General features: G+C 41.0%; 1 protein-coding gene across 3 annotated transcripts in view; it reads left to right on the top strand.

Annotated features, from left to right (window-relative positions):
- The window catches only part of ddx42 (DEAD (Asp-Glu-Ala-Asp) box helicase 42), a 67,536-nt gene that overhangs the window by 32,434 nt on the left and 20,082 nt on the right, over positions 1 to 15,020 (top strand). For all 3 annotated transcript variants that reach the window (XM_063037484.1, XM_063037485.1, XM_063037486.1), the window contains 5 exons: positions 2,890 to 3,066; positions 4,274 to 4,402; positions 5,049 to 5,148; positions 5,838 to 5,885; positions 12,677 to 12,774. In XM_063037484.1, coding sequence (XP_062893554.1) covers positions 2,890 to 3,066; positions 4,274 to 4,402; positions 5,049 to 5,148; positions 5,838 to 5,885; positions 12,677 to 12,774 — 552 coding nt within the window. The remainder of the gene's footprint in view (positions 1 to 2,889; positions 3,067 to 4,273; positions 4,403 to 5,048; positions 5,149 to 5,837; positions 5,886 to 12,676; positions 12,775 to 15,020) is intronic.

Raw genomic sequence — 15,020 nt, 5'->3', positions numbered from 1 at the left:
AGCGCCATCTTTAATGGGGAAAAAAATGTAATGCATTGAACTGCTGCTGCAAAGTTAACAAATTTCACGTCACATGCCAGTGATAATAAACCTGATTCTGATTCTCAACTTGAGAATACAGAATCAGTCTGTATAACTTCTCATATGACAAACTCAGTATTCCAGGATTCAATCTGGTGAATATTCACCGAACTTTCTAATTAACATATATCCATATTAACTGCAAAATACTGTGTTCATCTTCTAAATGTTCTATTGCCACTTATTTAATAAGCTCCTGCCGTTTTCTTATTTTTGTTGTCTGACTGACTGGTCTGCAGTTTACTGTCCCTCCTTCCCTAAGTAATTTAGTCACATTTCTTGCCTTCAGTGGGGATCATTTTAGAGTCTGGAATTTTGGAAGATGACAAACAGTGTGTCTACTGTCTCCATAACCATTTATTCATGTACCTTGGATGCAGAAGCTGAATGTTTCCCCAACTGGATTTGATGATTGGTCTTGTTTGGTTAGGAGGATATGGTGTCACATGAAAGTCTTATTTCAACTTATAAATCACCATAAATATCAAAGAGTGTAACATGGTATTTGTGTCTATACCTTTGATAGAGTTAGTAATGAGAATGCTTCATGCTGATTTACCTAATCTGTATGTATCTGTGCCGAAATGCATGCGTCTTGGACAGTAATCCATAGCTCACATCCTGCCTTTTAATTATTTTAGCTTCAATAACTCAAGCTCTTAATAACCTTTGCACTTCCTTCTGGTTCCCTAATAATGTTTATTCAGTGTGGATCACAACTAGCTTTACTCCCAGCATTTCCAAATTGCTCTCCAGTTGTGGTAGGTTGTGCTTCACAAGACTTCTTCGAGGAAGTGACAAAACAAATTGATGAAGGCATTCAACAAGGTTCCCCATGGTAGGCTCTTTCAGAAGGTCAGGAGGTATGGGATCCAGGAAATCTTGGCTGTGTGGATTCAGAATTGACTTGCCCACAGAAGGCAGAGAGTGGAGTGTATTCTGTCTGGAAGTCGGTGACCAGTGCTATTCTGCAGGGATCTGTCCTGGGACCCACTGCGCTGTGATTTTTATAAAATGATGTGGATGAGGAAGTGGAAGGGTGGGTTAATAAATTTGCAGACAACTCAAATTGAGTTGTGGATAGTGTGGAAGGTTGTCATAGATTACAACAGGAAATTGTTGCAGAGCTGGGCTGAGAAGTGGCAGATAGAGTTCCACCCAGAAAAGTGTGAAGTGATTCACTTTGGAAGGTCGAATTTAAAAGTATGGCAGAACAGAAGGATCTTTTGGTCTAAGTCCATGGAACCCTTATCTCATCTGTAGTTGATCAGTGGGCTATTCTCACCTATGTGTTCTATAAAATCTGTTGTGCTGATTTAGAATGTATTGAGCTCACCCTTGCCATTCCTGCTCCTTCCTCCTTTGCTCTTGCTCCCCTCTCCCATGTCCATCATGTCTGCCCCCTCCCTCCCTGCTTCTCCTACTCCCTGCCAGTATCTCATAGGACTGATGAAAACTGTGTAGAAGTGGGCAATCATTGTAGCTGATTCACCAGCATTGAATGAATAGATCAGATTGCAACAAAGTGAAGATAACACAGGGAACCCTCTGAATTTACATGAATGGTAGCCACAATAGCATCAACCACAGTAGTTTCAGACCTGTCTAACAACTGAAAACACTATTCAACAGAATATCTTTTAAACTATAGAACAATTGGTCTTAGCACTTCCAAACTTAGAGATATCAGATATTTGCAAAAAAAAGGAAATGTCAGTAAAAGTTGTTTCTTATGTTGCATGTGGTTTGTTTGAAATTTGAGGTCCTCTGATTGTGTTACAGAAAGTTACAAAGAAGCCTATTTCTGTGTACAAGTGAGCTATTGCTGACTTGACCAACAATGTTGATTTTTGAAAGTATTAATTTTGGAGCAGGTGTAATACGAATAGAAGTACACTGTTGACCCCTTGAGCCTGGTACTCAATCAGTGTGGTAGGTTGATCAGTATCTTCCTTCATTAACCTTGGTTTCACAACCCTCAATATTATTCTGAGCAGGGTCCATGATTCTCCAAGTCCTCAAAACATTTTGATAAGGAGTCCGTGGTGGTCTTGGACAATCTGTTGTGACTGTCTGCATTGAACATTTCCTCAGAAAATGCACTGATATGTACAGATCTGTGTGCCTATTTTGATTTGAATAATGTTTGCTCATTAACTTTCTATCTAGTGATTGCCACCAGATTTGTCTTCTATAATAATAATATTGTACCACAAATGCTGATAAATGTTAAGTTGGAATGCTTGACGTTCCAGTGCAAGGGTCATTTGAGAATGATACTCCTTAATGTTTTGCTGCCCTTCAGCCTAAGACCATAACAATGCTGCAGTGTGGATGGGCAGATACAATGGAGCATGCAATAATGGCTTGGGGTCCTTGCTGGCCAATGTTCAGATTGGCCATGAAGTGAAGATTCAGGATGTTCATAGAATTATGGAAATTTACAATACAGGAAGAGGCTTTTTGTGGATTATTCCGTTTCCCAGCTCTTAGTTTGCAGCATTGTAAATTGTAGTTCCTCATGCTTCTTTCAGCTACTCTTTAATCATGCTCAGTGGTTCTTTCTCCATCACATTTTCAGACAATGAATTCCAGATTTTCACTGCTTTTTTTTAAAAAATGAAAAAAATTTCCTCAGATCCCCTCAAATCCTTGTTCTTAAATCTGTGTCCTCATGTAGAAGTGTCTCTGCTAAATGAAATGGGTCCTCCACAATCACCTGTGCTAGCCTCTTAGATTTCTGTAAAGCAAAATTGTGGTTAAAGGAAATAATGTCACAATGTTCATTATATGTTTGTTTGGATACAGGGTGTTCCCATTGCACTGAGCGGGAGAGACATGATTGGAATTGCCAAAACTGGTAGTGGTAAAACTGCAGCCTTTATCTGGCCAATGTTGATTCACATCATGGATCAGAAGGAGCTGGAACTAGGGGATGGACCTATTGGTGTGATCGTCTGCCCAACCAGAGAACTCTGTCAACAGGTACAGTAATGATAAGTATCTAGAAAGCCGATGAGATCTATGTATCACTGGTCAATGTGATGAGTTCTGTACTATCAGTCCTTGAAGTTAAATCTTTTAATTGATAATTTACATCTTCAATGTTTAGAGTTAAGCCTTTGATAATTTTAAAATGAATTTCATCATATGTAAGAATAACTAATGGAATTCCTGAAAAGGGAAAAGGTCAGTTTTTTTTTAAAAGAAGTTCCGTGTTGATAAGTGGAAGCAAATCAAAAATCACTTGTGTTTAATTGCTTCTGATCTAAAAAGCCCAGTTTGAAATAGTAATTTTTCTCCTCAGGTGTGGTTGATGATTTTGTTTGTTGAGTTTTGTTTTATTTTTAATATCTAATTTGTATGTAACTTTTTCATTTACTTATAGACATGCCATTCTGAATTTTAAGAAGTTGAGTACTTATTTAAGTAAAATATGCAACACGTAATAGCTGAACTTGTCACATGCATTTTTCTTTCGTGTAAGGGTCGCCCCAATCCCACAAGTTACCCTATTACCTTTTCCCTATATATTCTTTTCACTACCACAGAGTTTCAACCTGTGTAGATGTACTCATAAGCAAAATACTGCAGATGCTGGAGATAAAGCAGTATCTGTGCTTATATTTGTCTTAAATCTGTGTCTACAATGAGGTCCACCAACTTGCTGTGGATGTGATTCTCTAATTGCTTAGTGATACCTTAGGATACGGTATATACATGCTTGATGTCTTATATGAGCTTGCTATCTTGTATATGCTTGTGCTGTGAATGACTTTTGGCACTGGGTTTTGCACCTTGGCCCTAGAGTAACGCTGTTTTATTTGGCTGTATTCATGTATGGTTGAATAACAATTTAACTTGAATACAGACTTATGGGGCACATGTACACACACTTCCTTCAAAGGTGTCACATACTTTATGGTAAATTGTTCCATGATTACAGTGACGAGGAAGGTATCTGGGTTGAAACCACTAGTCATGTTTTTTAGGTGTTGATTAAATTTGTGGGTTCAATTGATTCAAATCTATTTGTGGGTTAATCCAGTTACATATTTATATGCTGTCAATAGAAGGTCTGATTTTAAGCTAGTTGGTAATAAAGTGTGGCTGGTACAGTTACACTCAGTCCCTATAATAGTTCCTCAATATGTGTGCTCGCACTAAATTAGTTTTTTCCTGTCATATGCAGATTCATTCTGAATGTCGGAAGTTTGGAAAAGCCTACAACCTGAGGTCAGTGGCTGTGTATGGTGGAGGCAGTATGTGGGAACAGGCAAAAGCTCTTCAAGAAGGTGCAGAAATCGTCGTGTGTACACCAGTGAGTATATAAAATGCTCTTAAACACTATCCTATTTAGAGTAACCAAGGAGGTAGATATTTGAATTGCTGCCACTATGAAAAAATCACTTAAAGAGTGCAGTAGCTTTTTTTTTTGCAATAGAAGTGACTTGTATTTCTGTAGTAGATATCTCATAGGGGCTTATAATCTGTGAAGTACTTTTTAAGTGCTGTTGTTATAATTTGCACACTGTTAAATTGAGAAATTGTACTCAAAGGAAAAGATCTTTATTTTAAGAGGAATTTTTTTTAAGGATTCAACTTTCAAATCATATTTTCCTGAGATTTGCTGACACTCTGCTTGGGCAGCCACTCTAATGATGCTTATGGGCATTGAGAGTTCTTTTGAGTGTTAATTTCTGTACACTAGTGGTTGTATACTCTTTCTTGTTGAATGTATAAAGAGGCAATTTTAATTAATAATTATTGAATATCTTTAAATTTTGCTGTATTATGCAGTTTGAAATCTGATCTATATTGAAATTCCTAGAAGAGGAATAACAGCAAAATAATTGCATTTGTGTGTCTTATTTTTATTATGAAATGTCCTTTAGCATTGTAAATCATGCTGTGTAAATAACTAAACAGATTGTTCAGGCTGCTCACTCTTACATTCCCTCTCCCAGGGGAGGTTGATAGACCATGTGAAGAAGAAAGCCACTAACCTACAGAGAGTGACCTATTTAGTATTTGATGAAGCAGACAGGATGTTTGACATGGGATTTGGTAAGAGATCTCCACCATGTATAAAAATGTCAAACTTTTTTGTATTTTCATTACTTGTTGTGAATATCCTAGTCATTATATATCACTAAAATAGCAAAACATACCAAAGCACTTGACGGGAATATCATCACACTATGATTCACTCCAATATTGGTCAAAGAGAGAATTAAGGATTCTGAAAGAAGGAAAGATGAGTAGAGAGGTTGAAGAATGTGTATAGGAGCTTTGTGGTCTTGAGAGGTGAAGAGAAGACAGGGTGATAGAGCAATCAAATGTAGATTTAGATCCAAAGCTGGAAGAGCATGGATGTCCCAGGAGGGCTGGAGACAATTACTAGAATTGGTAGGATCGTAGCCTTGGGGATTTGAAAACAGATATATTTTTTATATAATTCAGGGTTCTTAGGACAGGAAAGAAACACCCAAATACCTGGATAGAGGTAGGCAGTTGCTGTATTGCACTTTGATTTTTACATTCTTGATTTTTCAACTCCATCACCAATGACAGACATGTGCACACGCGCTTTATCTAAATGTGTACATGCCATTCAAATTTTGTTTATTTTTGCTTTTGTCAGTTATGTTTGGATATTCAGCGTAATCACATATGCACAGATACATAACTTGATGACTAAGCACTGATGGGTGAAGGTCATGATCTAAAGTTTGATGTTTCTTCAACTTTTTCAGAATATCAGGTCCGATCAATAGCAAATCATGTCCGTCCGGACAGACAGAGTAAGTATTCTGTGTTCTATTTCTAGTTTTGTAACCAGTGTGAATTGAAATAAAGTCTGACATTTATAACAATTATCAGAAGAGATGTGTAACTATATATCCGCGGTCACAAAGTAGTTTCAGCCCCTTTAGGTGATGTGTACTGCATTAAAACTGTAAAATGCTGCAGGGGCTTGAAATTTACTCCTCAGGAAAAATATTCATTTGTAGTATTTGTTCACGCAAATTGAGTGCCACGGTAATAGCAGTTAGCGTGGCACTTTTATAGCTAGGGGCATTCCGGAGTTCAGAGTTTAATTCTGGCACCATCTGTAAGGAGTCTCTGTACGTTCTTCTCGTGGAATGCATGGGATTATCCTGGGTGCTCTGGTTTCCTCCCACAGTTCAAAGACATACTGAATAGATTAATTGCTCATTGTAAATTGTTCCATGATTAGGTTAGAGTTAATCGGGTTTGTCAGGGGTTGCTGTGGCTCGAAGGGCCTACTCTGCTCTGTACCACTACATAAATAAAGAATAATTGACCTGATAATGCAGGAGATCTCCTTAATCCAAGGATTCATAGTAGTGCTCCCAAATTAGTTTTAATTGGGAGTATGCAAATCTACCCTATTTTCCAGATGGTGGATAGTTAAAGTCTGGCTTATAGGCTCATCAGGCCAGTGCTTATACCGGTTTCCGTGGCGTGAAGCGACTGAGAGTACGAGACTCACCACCCCAAGATAGGACGTCAGTCTATTGCGAGATTAACCCCCAGCATTTTGCCGGTACCCATTTGCAGCTGGGTGGACTGGAGCAATGTGTGATTAAGTGCCTTGCTCAAGGACACAACACGCTGCCTCAGCTGGGGCTCGAACTCACAACCTTCAGATCGCTAGTCCAACACCTTAACCACTTGGCCACGCGCCACACATGATAGATAGTGTTTGATTTATAAGTGTTGTTATTCCCACAACATCTTTGTTCACTTCCTTTTTATTGATGGATGTTACATGTGTGGCTGCAGTACATGTCAGCGTACTGAAGGCACAGTGAAGGTGATAAAAGGGTGGATTTTGAATCATCATATATGGTGGACCTATAGCCTAGATGCAGCAAACTGTAGGGTATCACTACCAAGTACATTGTTCTGATAATTAAAGGTGCCAAACAATGTTCCGGGAAAACTGAAGAAAGTAAAACATGTTATTGACTCTCTTTTGATCAATTTAATTATTCATATAATCAATTTTATATCATGTTCTTTTCTGGGGGTAGGCCTTCTGATAATTTTGTCATTGCAATCAGTAAAAGTATCACTTAAGAGTAGTGAAATAAAAAGATGTACGGTGTACAGTGAGATAAAAACCAAGAAGTACAGATTTTTACCTGGTGCCATGTAACTCACTGCCATCCTCCAAGACATTACAAGTCCTATAGATCTTTCAAAATCACACTGGTTTGAAAACAAAGTCCAATCTAATTGGGATGATCTGTTGATTATGGTCTTCACCACAAAACTTTGGGGGAGGGGTGAATATTAATATTGTGAAGTGAGACTTGTGATTTTGGAGATGATGTATTAGGAGACTGCAGTATCTAGATAGCTACAACTGAGCTTTATTTGTTAGAGATATCAGGGAGGGGGTGTTGCTTAAGATCAGAAGATAATTTTACCATAACATGAAGCTTGAAGAGATTTGAAGACGATTTTGAAAACACTGTTGAAAAGAGAAATACAGATGTGAAATACAGATATCTAATAGCTTTGTTGATCTGATTAATTGCTTGTTCACTATTTGCCTTCAGTTCTCTCTTTGGACATTTTGCTAGGAATCAGGATTGGGTTTTTTTTATCACTGACAGGTATCATGAAATCTGTTGTTTTGCAGCAGCAGTATAGTGCAATACATTAAAAAATCACTAAGTTTTAATATGAACATATAAAAATAAATAGTGTAAAAAAGAAATCAAGATAGTTTGCGGTAGTGTTCATGGAGTGTTCAGGAATCTGATGGCATAGTGGAAGAAGTTGTTTCTAAATTATTGGGTGTGTGTCTTCAGGCTCCTGTACCACCTCCTTAATGGTAGTAATGAGGAGAGGGCACACCCTGGGTGTGATTGTCCTTCATTTCTCTGCATGTCCTGAATTGGCCTTTTGCAATTTATGGTTGAAATTTGTGTTCTTGGCAAACAGTTTCTAATTTCTATTCAACTCAGCAAATCCTGTAGGGTTGACTCCTTTTCCATTAAACAAAATGAAAATGCATGTTATGACTCATTGACTGCAGTAGATTTCTGTACTTTCCCATACAACTGCAGGAGATGAAACATCTGCCCATTACTTCTTCCCTTCCCGCCATCCAGGGACCGAAACACTCCTTCCAGGTAGAGCACTGAGACCATAGAACAGCGCATTGTAAGAAAACTCCCTTTGGTCCACAATGTCTACACCAACTGTCATGCCAATATAAAGTAATCCTATCTGTCTGCACAAGGTCCAAACCCTATATTTCCTGTCTACTCAGATGTATCTAAATGCTTCTTAAATGTTGCTGTACTTGTTTCCACCTGGTAGTGTGTTTCAGGCACTTGCCACTTTCTGTATGAAAATATTTGCCTCACAATTCTCCTTTAAGCGTCTCCCCTTTCACCTTAAATGGATGCACTTTGGTATTTGACATTTCCATTCTGGGAAAAAGATTGATCCAAGTATCCTATGTAAGCTTTCATAATTTTATACTTCCTCTAATCTAGTGCACTCCATTTGGTGTGCACGATGTATTCTCCTCTACATTGAAGAAACCAAATGCATCTGTGTTCCATCTACAAAACTGGTCCTGAGTTTCTATTTGCTTGGTGTTTTAATTTTCCATCGCATTCCCATTCTAACCTTTTTGTCTGTGGCATCCTGCAGAGTTACAATGAGGTCCAGTGCAAGCTTAAGGAAGAAATTTCATCTTCCACCTGGACACTTTGCAGTCTTCAATTTCAGCTAACTTACTGTTTTTTTTTTCCTATCTGTATCAGAGCAGTCCATTTCTGCTTACTGTCTGATTTTGGCTGTTTTTTTTTCTTTCTTGAATGGTACAGTTGGGCACACCCTTCAGCCCTGCTATAACCAACACAATACAGACAAGGAAGCCTAATTGACACGCAAACACGAGAAAATTTGCAGATGCTGGAATTTCAAGCAACACGCATAAAAGTTGCTGGTGAACGCAGCAGGCCAGGCAGCACATCTAGGAAGAGGTACAGTCGACGTTTCGGGCCGAGACCCTTCGTCAGGACTAACTGAAAGAAGAGATAGTAAGAGATTTGAGAGTGGGAAGGGGAGATCCAAAATGATGGGAGAAGACAGGAGGGGGAGGGATGGAGCCAAGAGCTGGAAAGTTGATCTGGCAAAAGGGATAGGAGAGGATCATGGGACAGGAGGCCTAGGGAGAAAGAAAGAGGCAATGCTCATGCCATCAAGTTGGATGCTACCCAGACGGAATATAAGGTGTTGTTCCTCCAACCTGAGCGTGGCTTCATCTTTACAGTAGAGGAGGCCGTGGATAGACATGTCAGAATGGGAATAGGATGTGGAATTAAAATGTGTGGCCACTGGGAGATCCTGCTTTCTCTGGCGGACAGAGCATAGGTGTTCAGCGAAATGATCTCCCAGCCTGCGTCGGGTCTCGCCAATATATAGAAGGCCACATCGGGAGCACCGGATGCAGTATATCACCCCAGCCGACTCACAGGTGAAGTGTCGCCTCACCTGGAAGGACTGTCTGGGGCCCTGAATGGTGGTAAGGGAGGAAGTGTAAGGGCATGTGTAGCACTTATTCTGCTTACAAGGATAAGTGCCAGGAGGGAGATCGGTGGGGAGGGATGGGGGGGATGAATGGACAAGGGGGTTGCGTAGGGAGCAATCCCTGGGGAAAGTGGGGGGGGGGGAGGGAAAGATGTGCTTAGTGGTGGGATCCCGTTGGAGGTGGCGGAAGTTACGGAGAATAATATGTTGGACCCGGAAGCTGGTGGGGTGGTAGGTGAGGACCAGGGGAACCCTATTCCTTGTGGGGTGGCGGGAGGATGGAGTGAGAGCAGATGTGCGTGAAATTGGAGAGATGCGTTTGAGAGTGGAGTTGATAGTGGAGGAAGGGAAGCCCCTTTCTTTAAAAAAGGAAGACATCTCCTTTGTCCTGGAATGAAAAACCTCATCCTTCCCTTCCTCCACCATCAACTCCGCTCTCAAACGCATCTCCCCCATTTCATGCACATCTGCTCTCACCCCATCCTCCCGCCACCCCACTAGGAATAGGGTTCCCCTTGTCCTCACCTGCCACCCCACCAGCCTCCGGGTCCAACATATTATTCTCCGTAACTTCCGCCACCTCCAACGGGATCCCACCACTAAGCACATCTTTCCCTCCCCCCTGCCGCTCTGCTTTCCGCAGGGATCGCTCCCTACGCGACTCCTTTGTCCATTCGACCCCCCCATCCCTCCCCACCGATCTCCCCTCCTGGCACTTATCCGTGTAAGCGGAACAAGTGCTACACGTGCCCTTACACTTCCTCCCTTACCACCATTCAGGGCCCCAGACAGTCCTTCCAGGTGAGGCGACACTTCACCTGTGAGTCGGCTGGGGTGATATACTGCATCCGGTGCTCCCGATGTGGCCTTCTATATATTGGCGAGACCCGACGCAGGCTGGGAGATCGTTTCGCTGAACACCTATGCTCTGTCCGCCAGAGAAAGCAGGATCTCCCAGTGGCCACACATTTTAATTCCACATCCCATTCCCATTCTGATATGTCTATCCACGGCCTCCTCTACTGTAAAGATGAAGCCAAACTCAGGTTGGAGGAACAACTTTTATTCCGTCTGGGTAGCCTCCGACCTGATGGCATGAACATTGACTTCTCTAACTTCCACTAATGCCCCACCTCCCCCTCGTACCCCATCTGTTATTTATTTATATACACACATTCTTTCTCTCTCTCTCTCTCTCCTTTTTCTCCCTCTCACTATACCCCTTGCCCATCCTCTGGGTTCCCCCCCCCCCGTCTTTTCTTCCCGGACCTCCTGTCCCATGATCCTCTCATATCCCTTTTGCCTATCACCTGTCCAGCTCTTGGCTCCATCCCTCCCCCTCCTGTCTTCTCCTATCATTTTGGATCTCCCCCCCCCTCCCACTTTCAAATCTCTTACTAGCTCTTCCTTCAGTTAGTCCTGACGAAGGGTCTCAGCCTGAAACGACGACTGTACCTCTTCCTAGAGATGTTGCCTGGCCTGCTGCGTTCACCAGCAACTTTGATGTGTGTTGCCTGAAACAAGGTGACTACCCAGATTCGATGATTTCCTCTGTGTGCTGTACATTTAGAAATCTATCCCAATTGTGTTTGGTTATTTAGCTCTGTACTGAATGAATAACATAAACTAAAAAAAAGTCAGCTAGCATCTGAAGAGAGAAAGGCAGGCCACAACTTGATGTCCCTCCCTGCTGCTCTGTCCAGATGCACGGGCTCATTCTGACCGTTAAACAAATAAATAAATAAATAACAGATGGGGTACGAAGGGGAGGTGGGGCATTAACGTAAGTTAGAGAAATCAACATTCATGCCATCAGGTTGGAGGCTACCCAGACGGAATACAAGGTGTTGTTCCTCCAACCTGAGCGTGGCTTCATCTTTACAGTAGAGGAGGCTGTGGACAGACATATCAGAATGGGAATGGGACGTAGAATTAAAATTCCACTGGGAGATCCTGCTTTCTCTGGCGGACAGAGCGTAGGTGTTCAGTGAAACAGTCTCCCAGTCTGTGTCGGGTCTCGCCAATTGGCAAGACCTATCACCAGCAACTTTTATGGGTGAAGCCTAATTGACATTTACTTTGCATTTCTAACAGTCACATTTACTCATTTGGTCTCACCCTACCTGGAGATGATCCTTTTTTTTGTTGACCAGTTCTTCCCCTACTTTCCCTGCTGTTGCAAACTAATGTGTTTTCACTCCTTGCAAGTTCTGACAAAGGATCTTGGACTTAAAACATTAATTCTATTTCTTTATCCACAGGTGTTACGTGAGTGTTCCCAGCATTTTCTGCTTTTATGCCCATCAGGCTCTAAAGTCTAATTATCAGAATCAGGTTTATTATCACCGGCATGTGACATGAAATTTGTTAACTGAGCAGCAGCAGTTCAATGCAATACATAATCTAGTGGGGGGGGGGGATAAATAAATAAATCAATTATATATGTGTATTGAATAGATTAAAAAACATGTAAAAAAACCCAGAAATTATAGGCATCCGTTAGTCTCGTGAGACCATGGATTTGCGCCTTGGAAGGTTTCCAGGGCACAGGCCTGGGCAAGGTTGTATGGAAGACTGGCAGTTGCCCATGCTGCAAGTCTCCCCTCTCCATGCCACCGATGTTGTCTAAGGGAAGGGCATTAGGACCCATACAGCTTGGCACTGGTGTCGTCACAGAGCAATGTGTGGTTAAGTGCCTTGCTCAAGGACACAACACGCTGCCTCAGCCAAGGCTCGAACTAGCAACCTTCAGATCACTAGACAAATGCCTTAATCACTTGGCCATGTGCCAAAAAAGAAAAAAAAGAAATATTGTATAGTTAAAAAAATGAGGTTGTGTCCAAGGGTTCAATGTCCATTTAGGAATCGGATGGCAGAGGGGAAGAAGTTGTCCCTGAATCACTGAGTGTGTGCCTTCTGGCTTCTGTACCTCCTACCTGATGGTAACAGTGAGAAAAGGACATGCTGGAGGAATTATTGAGGAATTCTCTTATATGTGGAATCTGTATTCCAGCTTTGCTATTCAGTGCTACTTTCCGGAAGAAGATAGAGAGACTGGCCCGAGATATCCTCACTGACCCTATCCGAGTTGTACAAGGAGACATCGGAGAGGTAATATGACTGAAGAATTGCTCATTTTAACAATTAATAGCCATAAAATATGAGTCATTTCCAGCAGTAATCACAAGAAATTTAAAATCATGTTAAGTATGAGTTGACAGCTTGGGAACTTCCACCAACTGATCTCTACAGTTATCTGAGCTGTCACAAAGAACCTACAGGGCAGAGGGTAACTACTCTATAGAAGGCTTTGATACACCATAAAGCATAATCCCTCTACTTAACCTGCAAGTGGTGTTGGTAGTCATAATATCTTCAGTGCTAATGTCAAGTATTTTCATCAGATGTCATATAAACCTACATTTTGCAGAATTTTTCATTGCATACTTTCTCAGTGCATATTATTATCAAGTTCTGGCTGTTGTGCCTAGTACCAAAAGCTTTAAGTTATAGTGTTTCCTTTGCATACTTGCTGTGGATGCCCACTTCTCTTGTGACCTGCATGATAAGATTCTGGAATATGATTGTTTTTGTTGGGTAACCCAATCCCAATATTCAGCACCTTATTTAACCGCTATGTTACCAAATGCTATACCCACTGATATTTAAACTATATTATAGTAATAGTCATACTTTATTGATCCCGGGGGAAATTGGTTTTCGTTACAGTTGCACCATAAATAATAAATAGTAATAAAACCATAAATAATTAAATAGTAATATGTAAATTATGCCAGGAAATAAGTCCAGGACCAGCCTATTGGCTCAGGGTAAGTGACCCTCCATCGGAGGAGTTGTAAAGTTTGATGGCCCCAGGCAAGAATGACTTCCTATGACGCTCTGTGTTGCATCTCGGTGGAATGAGTCTCTGGCTGAACGTACTCCTGTGCCCAACCAGTACATTATGTAGTGGATGGGAGACATTGTCCAAGATGGCATGCAACTTGGACAACATCCTCTTTTCAGACACCACCGTCAAAGAGTCCAGTTCCATCCCCACAACATCACTGGCCTTACAAATGAGTGTGCATGTGTGGGAAATTTTAGAACAAGTTGGACTTTGAGTTAGGAGGGAAGGAAGGAAAATGCAACAGTAATAGCGATTGACATTTCAAGTGATTCTGTGACTCCAGGCTGGTTAACAATAACTGCAGAACCTCTTGAATGGACTGGCTAAACAGCCAGGGGTTGTGTGCATACTGGCACCAATGACAGAGGTAGAAAGAGGAATAATGTTCTGCAGGCAGAGTTTAGGGAGTTTGGAAGTATATTAAAAAAACAGGACCTCAAAAGTAGGAATCTCAGGATTTCGGGAATATTTAGATAAAGCAGATTAATTCATGGCTTGGAGAAATGTGTTTTTGGGAAAATCTTATATTCAAGGAGACCTGGGATTTCTCCAAGCCAGATGAGTTACACCTCATCAGGAACTGAACCAGTGTCTGGAATATATATATGGAAGAGTTTGCTGGTGCTGCAGGAGAGGATTTAAACTTATTTAGTGGGTGGGGTGGGATGTGATGGTAGGATCAAATTTAAAAAGCAAGATAAAAATAAATCAGGAAGACAGTTTACATTATATTAGTAGCTCTTAGGATTTTAATAGGATCAATGAAAATGGGAATTGATGAACAATTACATTTGATTTTCCATGTATGTGAATCTGGAGGTTGGTGAACTATTGGCATGGATGGCTGTGTGAAAAAATGACAATGGTGATAACAGAAAAGATTAGGAAGAAAAGAAAGTGAGAGGGAAAGTGGTGTGAATTGAATGAACGTTGCAAAGCTAAAGCAAAAGGATATTAAAGAAAGATGAAAGACATGGCGCATTGCTGAGGGTTAGAGTCACACAGCACAGAACCAGGCACTTCAGCCATCACATCTTTGACCAAGTATATGTATCCATTTATCAGCACATCTATGTCTTTGTGATTCAAGTGCTTGTCTAGGTGCTACTAAAATATAGTGAATAGTAGCTGCCTTCATCAGGCAATGCATTCCAGACTGCAACCACCTTCAATTCCCCTTATCCTAAACCTATGCCCTCTAGCTTTAGACATCTCTTCTTGTAAACTTGAAGTTTTCTACTGTTTCTTCCTTTATAATTTTGTATACCTCTCAAAACTCTTTTCAGCCTGCTTCACTTCAAGGAAAACAAACCCAGCCTATCCCACTGAAGTGCTCCATCTCCTGGTGAATTTCCTTGGCACCATCTCCAATGCAATCATGACCTTGAATTAGGAGTATTTTCTCAGCTTGTAATGGGAGAGATTTGGAGGTGTAAATGTGCAGGGA

Source organism: Mobula hypostoma, chromosome X1 (assembly GCF_963921235.1).
Source record: "Mobula hypostoma chromosome X1, sMobHyp1.1, whole genome shotgun sequence".
Lineage (NCBI taxonomy): Eukaryota > Metazoa > Chordata > Chondrichthyes > Myliobatiformes > Myliobatidae > Mobula > Mobula hypostoma.
The sequence above is the reverse complement of the archived record's forward strand: the minus strand, read 5'-3'. Positions and strand labels throughout refer to the sequence as shown.